Here is a 16,016-nt window from a genome sequence, read left to right as displayed (position 1 = left end):
CCCACTTGCCCTTGGCACTGGCCCCCAGGGGGTGGGCCGTGGGGGTGGCACTCTATGGCAACTGGCTCTGCGGCTGAGCAGGGCTGGAAGTCTTCTGCCACTGTTCCGTGTCTGTCTGTTCTGTGGGCAGAGTTCTGGGAACAGGCTCAATCCGCAGTGTAACCAGCTTGCTTTGGGCCTGTAGGCTCCGAAGGAATGGGGTTTTCCCTTCCTAGGGAATTTCACACCTCTGTTTCAGGCATATAAATACTTTCTAGAAACCTTTAGAAATACCAGTGGGTAAAGGTGTTCACTATGAAGCCTGACAACTTGAGTTTAACCGCTTATGAAAGGAGAGCACCAACCCCTGCGAGTTGTCTTTGGAGGGGGAGCTGGAGAGGTAGCTGGGCAGGTAAAGGATTTGCTGCCCTCCCAGAGGACTAGATGCTTCTTAGGTTCTACGCTGGCTCACAGTCATCCATAATTCCAGTTCTGTGGGATCCAGTGTCGTCTTCCGATCTCTGCAGGTACCAGGTGAGAACATAATACATATACATGCATGCAGATAAAACATACACATGAAGCAAAAAAAATCTAAACAGAAAGGTTATAAAAGGTTCAACACATTTCTTCTAGAAAGTTCCCTCTCGTGGCCCATGGCCCTTTGTGCTGTAGCCAGCACAGCTGACCCTAGCTAGAGGAGGTATCTTAAATGTAAAGCCTTCCACAGAATGAAATCCTTCCCTGTCTCTCCCAGAAAGAACTGTTGGGGTTTCCTTAACCTTTCTTGCAGACTTATCACACTCAGACCTTCCATTATCTTGCTCTATTCTTTCCTTTTGAACCTTCTCCAAAACAAGCCTTTTAAGTTAGGGAGACCGTAACTTAATTAGATCTCTCATTTCCAGAGGATTCTCGTGGCTCCTCCAAAGAAATAAATTAAATTTCAGTCAGATATATTTCACGGGGGGGGGGGGGGGAAGGGTGCAAGAAAAAAGAATTGGATGATTTATATAAATAGCACATTGTCTGGGGCTGAAAATGAGTTTTCCTTATTCTGATTGTTTTTGGTACAATGAGTCCTTTGGGGGACATTAAATCCTTTCGAGTTTCTAGTCTTCAGCTCCCCACAACTGGTGGGTTTTTGTGTATAGGTGGCTTCTCTACCTAAAATAGGGAGGCAGGGGTCTCGGCCTGGGGAGTACAAAGGTGGGGAGGGTGAGAGGCTGCCGGCCTTTTGACCAGCTTCCTTTATCGGGGACTTCATCTTAGTGAGTAGGTGTGTCTTTCACAGTGCTCATCCAGGTAGCTGACCACAAGGAGAGCCAGGCTGGGAGGAAAAACAGGCCTGACTTAGCTCTCAGCTGGTAACAGAATTCTAGGCCCTGTGCTCTGCAGGGAGGATGCTTTGGAAAGAGATTGCTCCACTTCTCTCCACTGGAGCTTCCCTTGGTAGACTGAAGAAACTGGGCTCTCAAATGGTGTCTCAGGCCCCTCCCAGCCTGACCCAGACACTCTCACAGTACTCGTGGTCCTAAGTGGTCCACAGAGGGGTCGAGAGAGAAAGGAAGACCCGGGTGCCACAGGCGAACAGGAGGATATGCGGAAAGGGCGACAGTTCCATTGAATTCCTTCCCTTCTCCTGAGGACTCCAAGTGTTCTCAAAGGGGGGATGAAGATGATGACTTATTGATGACTCCTTTTGAAAGTGACTGGCCACCTGTGATGTGTCAGCACTGCCCAAGGCTCCATGTACATCAGTCAGCTTACATTCCAAGACAGAGTAGAGGCACTCGGTGTCTTCCGCCATGACAGCCACTGCTCTCTTCCCCCAGGAGTCAACACCCTCCAGTTCACAGTGCCCCTCTTCGGAGCAGTCATTAGACTCTGTGTGTTGTCAATGGTTCTCAGGTTTCCCCTCCATTGCTATTGCTATTGCTGTCATTGTTACTTTTACTGTTACTACTACTGCCACTATTGAGAGAAAAATCTCACCATGTAGCCTTGGATAGCCTGGAATTCATTATGAAGACCAAGCTGACTTCTGCTTTCCCCGGTGCTGGACCAAAGGTGTGCACCACCGTGCCCAGCCTTCTCTGTTATTCTTGTCTCCAGTGCAATCAGATGTTAGCTTACAACTCTTGTCTTCCTGCCTGCTTGTTTGAATTCCATGAGGACAGGGACCGTGTAAATCTGGTTCCCAGCACCCAGAACGGTGCTGATGAAGCAGTTGGCAGTGAGTAGCAACTTATAACATGGAAGAGTGGGTCAGCACCAAAGCCGGCTCTGAACCCAGAACTTTGTGGCTCTGGCAGACCTGGCCTTGCGGTGTGCCCGGAAAGCTTATGTGCAGGGCTTCACTCCTGTGAGTCTCCTATACATGCTAGCCCACCATCAGGAGGGCCGTGAGCAGTCTCTCCAGAAGTAACCGATGGTGTTCCGCCACCTCTATTTCATCCAACATCATTGGTCCCCAAAGATGTCTGTAAAATAATTGGAGATGATGGATCCACCTGGGTGGTTGGGGTGTGGAAAAGGAGGAAGTGGGTTTATCCAAGTGTCCTCCTTAGCGTTTAGCTCCACCTCTCCGGGTCCATAGGCTCCGCCTTCTCACCCATCCCTCTAGGGCTGTGAGTAAGACTCCGCTCTGTGGGGGGGGGGGGGGGGATCTAGGTCATTGGAAACGAGTGGGTGAAAATCGAGGAGGAGAAGTGCAGACATGACAACTTTTAGGGAAGCGAAAATAAAACCCTAATGTGGAAACTGAAAATAGACAGTATTGGATGTCAGGCTGCATGCAAATCCGATGCTAATTACGTGGGAATTAATGACGAGCCCTAAATTCCATCTGCCTTCCTGTGACCCTTGGGGAGCCCCTGCTGCAGGCCTCTTTCCTATGCCACCTAGCAGTGCTGGGAACACAAACTCTGATGTCGCCCCCTGCCCACTCCACCCCAGTGAGAGAAGCTGAGAGGAAGGCTAAAAATACCAACAATAGATATTTGATTTCTCTCTGCAGACAAAAAGCTCTGGCATCCACAGGAGGAAGAAGCGTTCAAGCAGCATGTGACTGGTTGGTATGAAATAAATAAATTGAAGGAATAGCATGTAATTAACTCTGAGTGTCTGTGAGGAGTGTGGCTGTGCCATCTTTTTCTAATGGACCCTTCCAGGAGGGGGATGAGCCCAATGTGACAGGCCCATTTGTCAAGTCGCCTGCCTCCTCTGCCCTGGCCCCAGGGTATGGGTATCTCCTTGGATCTGTTTAAAAGCTTTCAAAATCTTCCCAGATAGAGGCTACATTATCTAAGCCCCGCCAGTCTCTTCAAGATTCACTATCCGTGTGTGGAGGCCAGGCTGCCCAATTAGAAAGCTGCCCTACTTAGTCGTTTGCCAGGATGTTACTCCCAAGAGAAGCCCACAGGCCACCTTCTTGGACCTGCCTTTTGCTTTGGAGGCCCAGGAGCTCCAGCATAGACCGAGCTGAAGGACAGAGTGTGTGCAGGGAAAACACTCTGTGGGGCCAGGATTTGGAGTTAACCCAAGGATGCTTCCTGGAGAGCAGCTTTGGGTTTTTTTTTAGGGAGTTGTGGGATGAGGAAGCAGTACCACTCGCTGGAGAACAGAATTCTCTCTCCATCTGAGAGTTGGTTGGGTGTGTAAGCTTGGAAGGGTGGATCTTTCCAGCACAAATGGGAATCCTTGTCCGTGTAGTCTAGGGGTTGGAAGCATGGAGAGAGATGGGCCTGCCTTTTTTGATCTTCCTTATGCACTGTTCTCCAGTGAGGCTTTCTTGGCTCTCTCTCACACAGGTTGTTCTCCCATGTTGGTGACCCCTTCCTGGATGACCCCCTGCCGCGAGAGTATGTCCTCTACCTCCGCCCAACTGGTCCATTAGCCCAGAAGCTTTCCGACTTCTGGCAGCAGTCCAAGCAGATCTGTGGGAAGAACAAGGCCCACAACATCTTCCCCCACATCACCCTCTGCCAGTTCTTCATGGTGAGCTACATCGCATCTCCCCCTACCCCCATCCCCACCCCCAAGTGTCCCAGACAGCCACAGGGACCTGGACTGAAGCTAGGAGCTGTTTGAGAAGACTAAGGAAATGTTCAAGAGCTCTCAGCACTAGGTGGACCCCCCAGGGGTCCTTGTGGTCCATAGCGAGGGCCTCACCCCAGTTGCTCACTCCTGACATATGCTGAGGCCTGGAGCATCCGGATTTAGTGCGTCAGGACAACCATGTGTTTCTGAAGGACAAGCCTGAGCCTTTGTGGGTGGCACTCTGGCCTGGTACCTGAACAGCCACTGACATAATTTCATACATATTTTCTGTCTACTCAGTCCACTCTGAGGATAGGAATCACAGTCTCCCTCCCTCCCTCCCTCCCTCCCTCCCTCCCTCCCTCCCTCCCTCCCTCTCTCTCTCTCTCTCTCTCTCTCTCTCTCTCTCTCTCTCTCTCTCTCTCTCTCTCTTTCTCTTTGTGTGTGTGTGTGTGTGTGTGTGTGTGTGTGTGTCGTTTCTCAGAAGCCATCCATCCACCTTGTAGTCTAATCTGGAACTCATTAAGGGGTCTAGGCTAGCTGGCCGGCCAATAAGTCCCAGAGCTTCTCCTGTCTCCACCTCCCTGATGCTGGGATTACAAGCCCGTGCTGCCCCACCTAGCTTTTTTATGTGGTTCTGGCAATGGACGTTCACATTCTCAGGCTTACACGGCATGTACTCCTCATGAGATATTTTCTTTTCTTTCTGTTGTTTTGAGACACAGTCTCATGTAGCTCAGCTTCAAACTTGCAGCATCACGGAGGATGACCTGAAACCCCTGATGTTTGAATTCCTGATCCTCCTGCCTCAGTCTCCCGGGTGCTGTGATTACAGGCATGTGTCACTGTGGCTGGCCAGCTCTCAGAGCAGGGAGGGGAAGAAACAGAGAGGAGGGGACAGGATAAGTGGATTGCAGACAAGAAAAGTCTCTCCGCCTATGTGGACAGCACCACAGGGTCTTACTAGAGTTTTCTAGAGACTGAAAGATAACCCTCGCCGGCCACAGTTCCTAATCCACACCCTGTCTGTGGAGAAGCGTATTTAGGGGCTAAATCAATCCTCCGTCCCATGAAGTCGGAATACACGTCATCTGCTCCCACTCTCATGGAAATGGGGTTGACCCCCCACGTGTGTTCCACACGAAACAGGATGGTAGCCTTTTCAGAATACATTTTGCTTTGTTTTTTTTTCCGAACGTAGCCTCCGTTCGTGTGTGTCTCAGGTAGAAGACACGTTCCTAACCACTTGTCTCTAGCAGTTCACTCTGAGAATTAAATCAACTGTCACTTCCTCTTAGTCATGGCAGGATCTTGCAGAAAAGCATTCAGAGTTTTAGAGATTCATTCTTTCTCCCAGCCCTCCAAAGAGGGTAGGTGGATGACATCACCACTCCCCAGACTTAATCTTCCTTTTTCCCCCAAGAGATCGTGGAAGTGGAGGTGGAGACAGCAGTTGTCTAAGGAGCAGCAGAAAGAGCGCTGGAGGCTGTGTTCCTGTCTTTGCTTGTTGCCCCCCCTCACCCTCCACTCACACACACTCCTCCTCCTTCTTCTCCTCCTTTGACTCTCAGGCATCTTCCTCTGTCTACCTCTGCCTTACTCCCTTGCCAAAGGGTCTCTTGCTGAACTGGAATTCGCTTGGGGGCAGGGGAGGTAGGCTGGTTGGGTAGTCAGCTATCAGGCTCCGGGTAGCTCAGCCTCCCTATGTTGGGCTTATGAGCATCTCCAGCATGCCTGACTTTTTATGTGGGTCCTGGGGATTTGAACTCAGGTCCTCCTCATGTTTGCAGAGTAAGCGCCTTTTCACACTGGGTTGTTTCCCTAGCCCTGCCTGATTTTTTCGAGGTCGGGGGTCTCAGGTATTCTAGACTAACCAGAACTCAATATAGCCGAGGATGACCTTAGACTATTCTTCCCTTCCTCGGTGCTGGGTTTTCAGATATGACCTCAACATCCAGTTTATTCCCCGCCCCTACCCAATTTTAAGCTATTGGAGGTGAAGTCCTCAGCTTCCCAAATACCAGGCAAGCACTCTACCAACTAAGCTATGTCCTCTGCTCTAACCTCTAGGGTTTTTTATACATTTTATTTTATGATTCTAGGTATTTTACCTATGTGTATGTCTGTGCACTGCTTTCATGCCTGGTGCACACAGAGGCCAGAGTAGGGTGTTGGGTTCCCGGACCTGGCATTATAGACCGTTGTGAACCACCATGTGGGTGCTGGGACCCGAAGGTAGGTCATCTGCAAGAGCAACCAGTGCTCTTAACCGCTGAGCCATCTCTCCAGGCCCAAGAACTTTTTATTTTATTGACAGATTATAGTATATAGCATGACTGTTGAATATATGTGTTCGTTAATAGAATGCTGGTTAAGCTAGTCCTATATACATTACCCGTCCTCGTTGCTTATCTGTGGTAAGAACTTGACTAGCTCCTGCCTTCCTCTTCTTGTTTTCCTTTGGGTTCTGTGGATTGAGTTCAGGGTCTCTTGCATACTAGGAAAGAACTCTCAACACTGCACCCTATTTCCAACCCTAACGTTTTCTAGTACACAGCACATTGCTTCTAACTTTTCTTACCATGCTTCTATTTACCCCTCTGAAATTGTGTTTCCTTCAACCGACACCTCAACCCCAATCCTGGCTTTCATTTTCTGATTAACCAATCACATGTCATTCTGGCAAGGTTTACAGGAGCCACCGTAGAGCAAGGGGAGTGGGCAGAGATGTCATGATGCACCCCTTAGTTTCATTTGCCCAAGGATAATCAGTGTCTGGATCCTTGAGAGCCTGCAGCTCTTCCCTCCCTGGTGGACAGCGGTACTGGTTAAGTAATTGTATGATCGGCCTCAGCTCTCTGGGGGCAGAGTGCTCAGTGCCAAGGGGCAGCGGCAGGCTTCTCTCTGTCCTGAGCTGTAACAAAACCTTCTTGTCTTCCGTCCCTAGTGCGAGGACAGCAAGGTGGATGCGCTGGGGGAAGCCCTGCAGACTACCGTCAGCCGTTGGAAGTGTAAGTTCTCTGCCCCGCTGCCGCTGGAGCTCTACACCTCCTCCAACTTCATCGGGCTCTTCGTCAAGGAAGACAGCGCAGAGGTCCTCAAGAAGTTCGCTGCTGACTTTGCTGCAGAGGCCTTGTCCAAAACAGGTAAGCGCTCACGTTTATCTGCGTCATCCTGGATCCCAGGGTCAGGGGTCAAAAGGGCAGGCATGGGAATGGTTGTATGGCAATCACCCTACAAAGAGGAAAGGATTTATTTTGGTTCATGGCCTCACAGTTCTCAACCAGTGGTGGTTGGCGCCTGGGCTGAGGCAGGGATGTATAGAAGGACAAACCTGCTCACCTCAGGAGACCAGAAAGCAGTCTGCAGTAAGCACAAGGGACTGGGGTCCCAATGTCCTCTTCAAAAGCACATCCCCAATAACCTAAGTTCTCCCTATAGGCTCCACCTCTGAAAGATTACACCTCCTCCCTGTAGTACCACAGGTTGGTGACCAAGCCTTCCACATGTGACGTATGGGGACTCTTACAATCATATGGTAACTTCTGCAGAGGAGAGGGCTGGGGACAGGCGGTGGAGGGATCATGGGGAAATGGACCTGTGTGTCAAAGCACGCCCAGCATCCCTTGTGACATGTCACACTTCTTTCTGTCCTGCTGACCTACTGAGGAGCCTGCCCATGGCTTGTGTCGTGACTCCCAGGGACTTAACTGTTCCCACTGAACTATAAATGTAGCTCTTTGTTGTGTCTCCGTCTCCTCCAGCCAGATCTAAGAGAGCACATTCTCATCCCTGAGCTCCCTACCCTTGCATGCTTTTATCTGGGTCTGATCATTCATTCCATAGTGCAGGGCACAGTGGAGCGGAGCCACTTTCTAGTAGATCATGAAAAAAATCCTCAAGTTGAAGAGTGTTGCCTCAGAGGATTAGTATACTGTACAGTTTGAGATAGGGTCTCATGTATCCAGGGCTGGCCTCCAACTTGATGCGTAGCTAAGGCTGGGCCATGCATTTCTAATCCTGTGTCTGGCTCCTGAGTGCTGGGATTCCAGCTGTGTACCACCACATCTGGTTTTTCCTGGTCCTGGGGATAGAATCCAGGGTTTCCTGCATAGGCTCTGAATTGAACTAAACTGCATACCCAGCCCCTGAGTTCAAGTGCTGCATGGAAAGCTGGGGACACCCCCAGCCCCCCAGCCACACATTTAGGAATGACTGGAGACAGGAAGACCCAATCCAAGCCACAGAACTTACTCCTTTGTCTCCTAGCCTTCAGCAGTACCTTACTGCAGGGTGTCGGTCCTCACTGCTGTTTATATTGCTTTTGTGGTGTTTCTTCGGAGAAGCCCACACATTGAGCTTGGGCCCGAGGAAGAGTGTAATCAGGTGCCACTGCAGAATTACAGAGTCACAATACATGTACTCTTCAAAGGACTATGGATCCTTAAGACACTCACTGTGGTTTGGGGGGCCCCTTCTGAGAGCCCCTTTCTCCCACGGACCACCGGCCTTGGGTTTACTAGAGTCAACAGAGAGATGGAACATTTCAAAGAGATAGACTAACAAAGAGAGAATCTCCCCCATTGTCCTTTAGGACTTATTTTTATTTCAAATCCCACTAGCTATTGTCAGCCTACTATATCTCTGCAAGAACTAACACAAGCCCCACATTCTTTTTACATGAGAAGGGCAGGACTGTGGCTGAGTCTTACGGGAGCATATGGAATAAGAGACAGTCAAAGAGCTTGTTTTCCGTGTAGGAGACTGCTAGTCCCTCTCTGAGATTCTACTGCCTCTAAGAACTTGGTGGTTTCACGGCTCTGTCCCTGTGGCGCTCCCTGGTGGTGATCTGTGGAACTGCACGGCCCTGACCCAGCTGGTCTAGCTTTGTGGAAAGTAGGTCATTATGTCTTCGCCCTAGAACTAATGCCTGTGTAGTCGAGAATTACTGGCTCACCCAGATTCCTCCAACGAGTATATTTAGTGTCGCTCTTCATTCTGGGTGGCTCGGGAAGACTCAGCCGTGTGCAGTCTTTTCATCAGCAAGTACTGAAGACCCAGAGTGTGGGTAGCGAAAACACGAACACCCGTCTCGTGGACCCACGCCACAAAAACACCGTGGAGTATAATGGAAAAGGCCCAAACCCAGAAGAGCGGCTTCCTCTGCTATATCCCTTCATTTCTTCCAATTCCTTAATTTCTTTCTGTTGCATTTTCTTCACTGTTCTACCTGGGAAGTAGACAGTTGTTGCTCGTGATAAAACACATCGCTCCTGTTAGTAAATTTGTTCTGCTTTATTTTTAGCATCTTAGAATAATGATATACGTACTTCAAATGGCCCCAACCCAGAGCAGTGTCACCCCGAGGGGACATTTGCCAATGTGGGGAGTGCATTTGGCTTGCTGTGACATTGGGGATGCCCCAGGCATCCCAGTGGGTAGAAGCAGGGGAGGCTGCCACACTCTATAATGCAAGAACAGCTCCCTACAAAGAACTGTTCACATAAGTGTTGTTAGGGAGCCTACTTTATATTGAGAGTGTCTCCACCCTCCTCATTTTTCTACCACATTCCCAGAATCCAGGACACTTGATCCCAGACGAAGACAGTCACACCGTTACAAAACCGTTTTGTATTTCCACATCAATCACATTGGCCCTTTAAGTCCTCCTTTTCCTTCGTCTGAATGGTGGGGCTGGTGATGAACCCTGGACCTGTAGGAAGGAGTCAGCCTAAAAGATTAACCAGAATCCATCCACAGCTCCTGAAGAAAAGCCATCTGTCGTGTGGCTTTTTATCTCTGGAACAGCGGGTTGATTGGGGGCCTGGGATCCATCCCTTTAGTTCACTGCTGCCCCTCCCTTCTTGGTTAGATGGGGAACAGGACATCTCAGGGCACCTTTCTTCTGTCTCCTGCATTGCTGCAGTTTCTTCATTCTGACCCCCGAGCCCTGCCTTCCCTTTTTCAGAGGTACGCGTGGAGCCGCATAAGAAGCAGCTGCATGTGACCCTGGCATACCACTTCCAAGCCAGCCACCTGCCCACTCTGGAGAAACTTGCCCAGAGCATCGACGTCAAGCTTGGGTGTGACTGGGTGGCCACCATATTCTCTCGGGATATCCGGTTTGCTAACCACGAGGTAACGTTTCCCTGTAGCCCTGCATATCCCCAGGCACAGGGGTACCAGCAGAACAAGGTGTGCTTGCTGCTGGCAACACAGGGAGATGGAGACCAAGGGGAACTGACAGTGGGACACAGGGCAATGGGGACCAACAGGGAGTTACCAAGCAGCACAGAAAGATGGGGAGCCAGTGAGCGCTTGGCCAGGAGTCACTGGGCAGGTTTTATTGAGGTTCTGGGGACTCCCTGAGAGGCTTAGCGTGTGTGACATGGTTCAGCTAGATAGCATCCCATGTTCTGTCTGCCCTGTCAACCTTCTTGGAGAGACATAGGAATAAAATGGAGAATAGACAGAAAATATATCAGTGAAAATGTAATATTATATTTATGTAAGCTTTTGATGTTGAAAAAAGGCATTATCCTGACCTGTGGTGAGTCGAACACATAAAGACAAAAATAAACCAAAATCTAAAACCTACAAAGGCAAAATCCATAGGTATTTGATGATAGGCCGATGTCTAGAGCATGGAGATGTGGTCGTAAGGGTCAGGGAGACTGGTGAGGGCACTTGCTATCAAGCCTGACAACCTGAGTTTGCATTTGGAAGCCTCATGGGAGAAGGAGAAACCAGAGTCAATCTCTGACCTCCAGTGAATGCGTACACGCGCGCATACACACACACACACACACACACACACACACACACACACACACAGAGAGGCTACATTTATAAGAAAAGAGCTTTGGGTTCAGCAAGGGAGAGGGCAGACAGATATAAAAAGAAAACTCACCTGGTGCCTTGTGAGAGGTTGCAGACGTCACAGTGAGTGAGGATGACGGAATCCTACTCTAGACAAATGGGAATATCTAGCTAGCATCCTTCTTCAGACATAATCAGCGTGCCTTTCCAGTCAGTCCTGTGTCTCTCAGAAGGGAAGCGGTAATCTTTTATTATCTCAGCGGAGATTCGGGGGCTAAGTGTCAGATCTGGAACAGCAGTCCAGTTGAGAGCCAGAGAGGGAGCAGAGCCGAGGTCTTCTGACCAACGGCGGTGGGTGATCCGTCTGAAGAAAGGCCACACACGGCAGACCCGTGTGCCCGCTGCTTCCCTTTCTGCCGTGGCTTCAGTTATCAGAAGCTGTTGTTTCACGTTTCGGGGGATGACCCAGTGGGTAGGAGCGCTTCCCGTGCCAACACGAAGCCCTGAGTTCAGATTCCCGACAGTCACGCGTTGAGAGGCAGGCAGATGAGTCCTAGGAGCTAGCGTACGTGCAATGGTGAGCTTCGGGATCATGGGAATAAGAGGAGAGCAGTAGAAGACATCCAGCCTATTTCTCTGGACTCCACGTGTACACACACACAGGTGTAAGCACACAGGGGTGTACACTTGGCATACACACTCATACATATAGAACACATACAATATAAACATACAAATTCATAGCCTTTAGATAACTTTTATTACAGTGTATTATTAGAGCCTCTCTATTTTGTTATTGGTTATTGTCCTCTATCTATAAGTTAAATTTGACCATAGCTATAAATAGAAACAAATTTCTAGTATACGCTTACACAACACAGAGAGGGTATGTTTGGCACTCTCTGCAGTTTCAGGCCTACCCTTTGGGTTTTGGAATGAACCCCATGGTTAGTGGAGAACCTACTGTAGTTAGATAAAAATCTTTTTTTGAATTTAATTATATTTCTTAAGCTATAGTTGCAATTTTTCCCAACTTTTCAACAACAGTTCTTGTGGTTGTTGTTAGCATACATGACCTTTTAGCAGTTTTTGGGAAATATTAAGATCCATTCTATGGCCGGGTGGTGGTGGCGCACGCCTTTAATCCCAGCACTCGGGAGGCAGAGGCAAGCGGATCTCTGTGAGTTCGAGGCCAGCCTGATCTACAAGAGCTAGTTCCAGGACAGGCTTTAAAGCTACAGAGAATCCTTGTCTTGCAGAGAGAGAGAGAGAGAGAGAGAGAGAGAGAGAGAGAGAGAGAGAGAGAGAGAGAGAGAGAGAGAGAGAGAGATCCATTCCATGAACCAAAGCTTCGGGGTACGAGGTAGGCGCTTTGGGAGTGTAGAGGGCAGGCTTGGCCTGACCTTCCTGATGAGAACACCCTTGGATGTTGGTTTCTCCTGAGACAGACTAAGCTGACTAAATCTGATCTTAAGAATTTTGGCACCTTCTGGAATCACCTCAAATGAGCCCTAAAAGATACTAGAGAGAGGTGTGGCTCGTCAGACTCCTTTTTTGCAAGGACAAAAACAGAATAAAAGGTCGAGGGGAGGGGGTGTGATTGTGCCAGGCCTCGGGAAAGTCACCTTTGTAAGAGGAGATGTGGAATTTTACAGGGCTTGTCTCCTAATGAACACTGCCCTCCAGTTAACTCCAAGGGTAACTGCTTTTCTTCACGACCCACATTCTGCTCATTCTGTGCAGCAGGCCAGAGGCAGCAAATACCCACATGAATTATTTTCTAAGAATAGCTTAGCCCCCTTTATCTCTTATTTGTGAAGCTCAATTATGGCTGTTTCTTCTGATAAGGCATCCACGTCCCTTCTAGGTCCATTCTGGGGTCTTCTGATCTTCTGGAGTCCCTTGAGTGTGTGATGCTCCCACCCTTGTCCTCTGTGTCCCCAGGAGGCAGGCTTAATAGAATGTGCTAGCCAGGGAATTGATGACCAGAGAGGAGACTGACTTAAGCAAGGGCGCGGAGCAAAGCCCGTATTGCTTAGGAAAATTGTGAGGTGATAACCCTTCTGCTGTGTCAGATTCTCAAGTACAGACTCACAGGTTGTCGCTCACACGGGCCCTTCCATGTTCGTGACGACACTGAGCTGAAGCGCTTAGAGCAGCCAGCCACAGACGTGTAGGGAAGAGTTCTACAGAAAGCAGACATTTCGGAGCCTCCGTTTTCTGCTTCGAACCTGGCCTGCTCGTTTTAGCCGTAGTTAGATTCACAGCTACGATTTCTGTCATTCACGGGCTAGGAATGTTGCTCAGTCTGTAGAGTGCTTGCCTGGAACGCATGATCCCATGGATTCAGTTCCCACAGTTACGTGAAGCTGGGTGTGGTGGTACACACCTGTACTCCCAGAGGCAGGAGGATTGGAAATTAAAGGTCATCTTCAGCTACACAGGTGAGTTCAGGGCCAGCCTGGGACACTTGAGTCCTTGACTAAAACAAAACAAATGACACCAGAAAATCCAACCAACCAACCAGCTGAAAAGCGGAGCAAACAGTAGGCTAGGGAGCTGACTCTGAAGGCCAGAATTCAGTACCCCAGCACTCACAGAAGGGAAAAAACGCGCACTGGGGAAACACCTGTAATCTTAGTGTTGGGAGGCAGAGACAGGAGGATCCCTGGAGTTTAGTACATAGCCAATCTAGTCAAATCAGGAAGCCCCAGGTTCAGTGAGTGATCCTATCTCAAAAAATAAGGTAGAGTGGGGATGGAGAGAGCTCAGCAGTTACAAGTACTTGTGTTCCAGGGGACCCAAATTCAGTTCCCAGCTTGTGTCAGGGGGCTCACAGCTGACTCTACTCGTTCTCTTCTGGTCTCCGAGGACACCTACACATGTGGTACACACATGTACAGACACACGAACACACACATACACATTCACACTATTAAAATGAAGTAGAAGGTCATTGAAAAACACTCAACATCGACCTCTGACCTACACACACCAACATGGGCACACAGAAAGCGTATATTTTTCCCAGTTCTTAGTTTCCCCCTCTCTGAGGTGGAGATCTTTCCTAGACTGTTGTAAGGATGTGGGGGACCTGCAGGAAGCTACCCTAACTGCTAGCACAAGGCAGGTGCCACAAAGAAATCCCACACTCCCAGCTTCTCTCCGGTCAGCTGCCTTTGTGTTGGTCTCTATGGTATAATGAGGGAGGAAGAAGCTAAGCATGGCACAAGAATCATTTTTTAAAAATATTTGTTGTTTTTATTTTATGTGTATAGGTGTTTTGCTTGCATGTATGTCTTTGTACCATGTGTGTGCTGTGCTGATAGAGGCCAGAAGAGGGTGTCCGATCCTCTGGAATTGGAGTTACAGCTGGTGGTGAACCACCATGTGAGTTCTGGGAGCTGAGCCCAGGACCTCCAGAAGAGCAGCCCGTGTTGTTAGCTGCTGAGCCATCTCTCAAGAATTCTTAGGAACAGACACGAAAAATGATACAAGGGCAAGTTAGGCCCAGGTCTCATGTCCCTCAGACGTGGGCTGAGTTTTTGTATCTACTTTTGGAGTGGAAAGCAGCAGAGAGTACTTGAGTCTGGGTTATTATTTGTTTGTATATTGGTGCTGGGAACTGTACCCCAACCCAGAGTACACAAGCACACACTCCACTACTGAGTTACACGCCCGGCCTCCAGTTATGATGTTAGATTTGATGAACTCCCTTCACTTTTAGGTTATAAATTCAATCAACCAAAGTTATTTACTGACCCTCTAATGTATGCATAGGATATATTGTCTCTGACCCTCCTTACGCCTTTGTGTTCTCAGGGATATCTGAGGTGGGATGCTCTGCATTAAGGGGTACTTCTCTGAGCTCTTCAGAGGAAAGGAAGGCTGTTCTACCAGGCTAGGGGGATTTTGAGCCTGAACTAAGCTGTGCTCAGGTAGCTGAGAGGGTTGGCCGTGTCCTGTTTTGGGAACAGCAGTTCTGCCAGTCCCTGCATCGTTACATGACCAAAATTGAATGTGAAAATTGAATGTGAAAGAGATTTCTCATCAGTAATTCTTGTCTCTTAAGACAATTTTTAAAAAAACAATTCAGCAGAGCCCTTGGCTTGCGTGATGATCACAGAGGGACAGGAGAGGGAGAAAGGAGGTGAGCAGAGGACAGACAGCCCGGCAAGCAACTAAAGATAACTGAAGAATTAGAGACAAAAGCATGCACCCTCATTAGAAACACCAGGGAGACAACCTATGCATTATCAACTTCATTCTCTGAGAGAAACCATTTTCCCGGCTCTTTTCTTTAGAGTTTTGCAGACGAAAATGGTTTATTTGGTTCGATTTGATGCTTTTATTTTGTTTTCTTTTGAGATAAGAGCTCACTCTGTAGCCCAGGCTTGCCTAGACTCACTATATAGACCAGGCTAACCTCAAACTCAAGGTGATCGTACATCTCAGCCCCTCGCCACACACGGCAGAGCTCTTTTGTTATACCATGTTCTGGTGGCTCGCCTTGATGTCAGCAGCTGGCTAGTTCACAGGGCCACCCTCAGGCCCCAGGGTCATGACTGGCTGCAAGGAGTACCATCAGTCAAGAGCCAGGAACCCTGGACCGCTAGAAGTACCTATGCCTCAGCATTTTCTTGGGGTGCCTCATTTAACTTTCATAGTCTAGGTACTGGTGGAGATCAGAGCTGAAGACTCAGCAGATGAGAACCAGACGCCTGTCACTGTCACCTCTGGGGACTTAGGGAAGGCTGTGAAAGCCTCCCCCTCCTTTCTGGCTGTCCAGAAACAAATAAAATAGGATACAGTTTTCCTTCCTATTGAGGGCTCTTTCTGGTAATAAAAAAAAAATACAAAGCAAATGTCTAAAGCTAAAAAAAAAAGTCTTAGGGCTGTAGTGCCTTTCTATGCACCAAGAAAGGAAGCACCCCCTCCAAGTAGGCTAACTCAGCCACATGGCCTGGCCTTGTGTGCCCTGGGGGTCTTGTCTGAGCTCAGAGAAAGGACATGTGGCTTCCATCTGCTCTGGTGGGAACTGGTTACCCTCCGATACACACATGGTGTCTGGGAGAAAGAGCTTCCTTTCAAGGTCTTTGTTACAATTGTAGGGCTTAAAGAGCCTTGAAGTTACAGGCTTGTTTTGCTCTACCAGATGAATCACATAGAAAGGGCCT

The 16,016-nt window shown here is 48.9% G+C and overlaps 1 protein-coding gene across 1 annotated transcript in view; it reads left to right on the top strand.

Annotated features, from left to right (window-relative positions):
- Ubash3b (ubiquitin associated and SH3 domain containing B) overlaps positions 1–16,016 on the top strand; it is a 150,456-nt gene that overhangs the window by 109,898 nt on the left and 24,542 nt on the right. The window contains exons 2-5 of the mRNA XM_038323118.2: positions 2,999–3,052; positions 3,792–3,978; positions 6,968–7,166; positions 9,989–10,158. Of these exons, the coding sequence (XP_038179046.1) occupies positions 2,999–3,052; positions 3,792–3,978; positions 6,968–7,166; positions 9,989–10,158 (610 nt within the window). The remainder of the gene's footprint in view (positions 1–2,998; positions 3,053–3,791; positions 3,979–6,967; positions 7,167–9,988; positions 10,159–16,016) is intronic.

The sequence above is a fragment of the Arvicola amphibius genome, chromosome 3, assembly GCF_903992535.2.
Source record: "Arvicola amphibius chromosome 3, mArvAmp1.2, whole genome shotgun sequence".
NCBI classification, from domain to species: domain Eukaryota; kingdom Metazoa; phylum Chordata; class Mammalia; order Rodentia; family Cricetidae; genus Arvicola; species Arvicola amphibius.
Note: the sequence above shows the minus strand (reverse complement) of the source record. Positions and strands in the feature narration are given on the sequence as shown.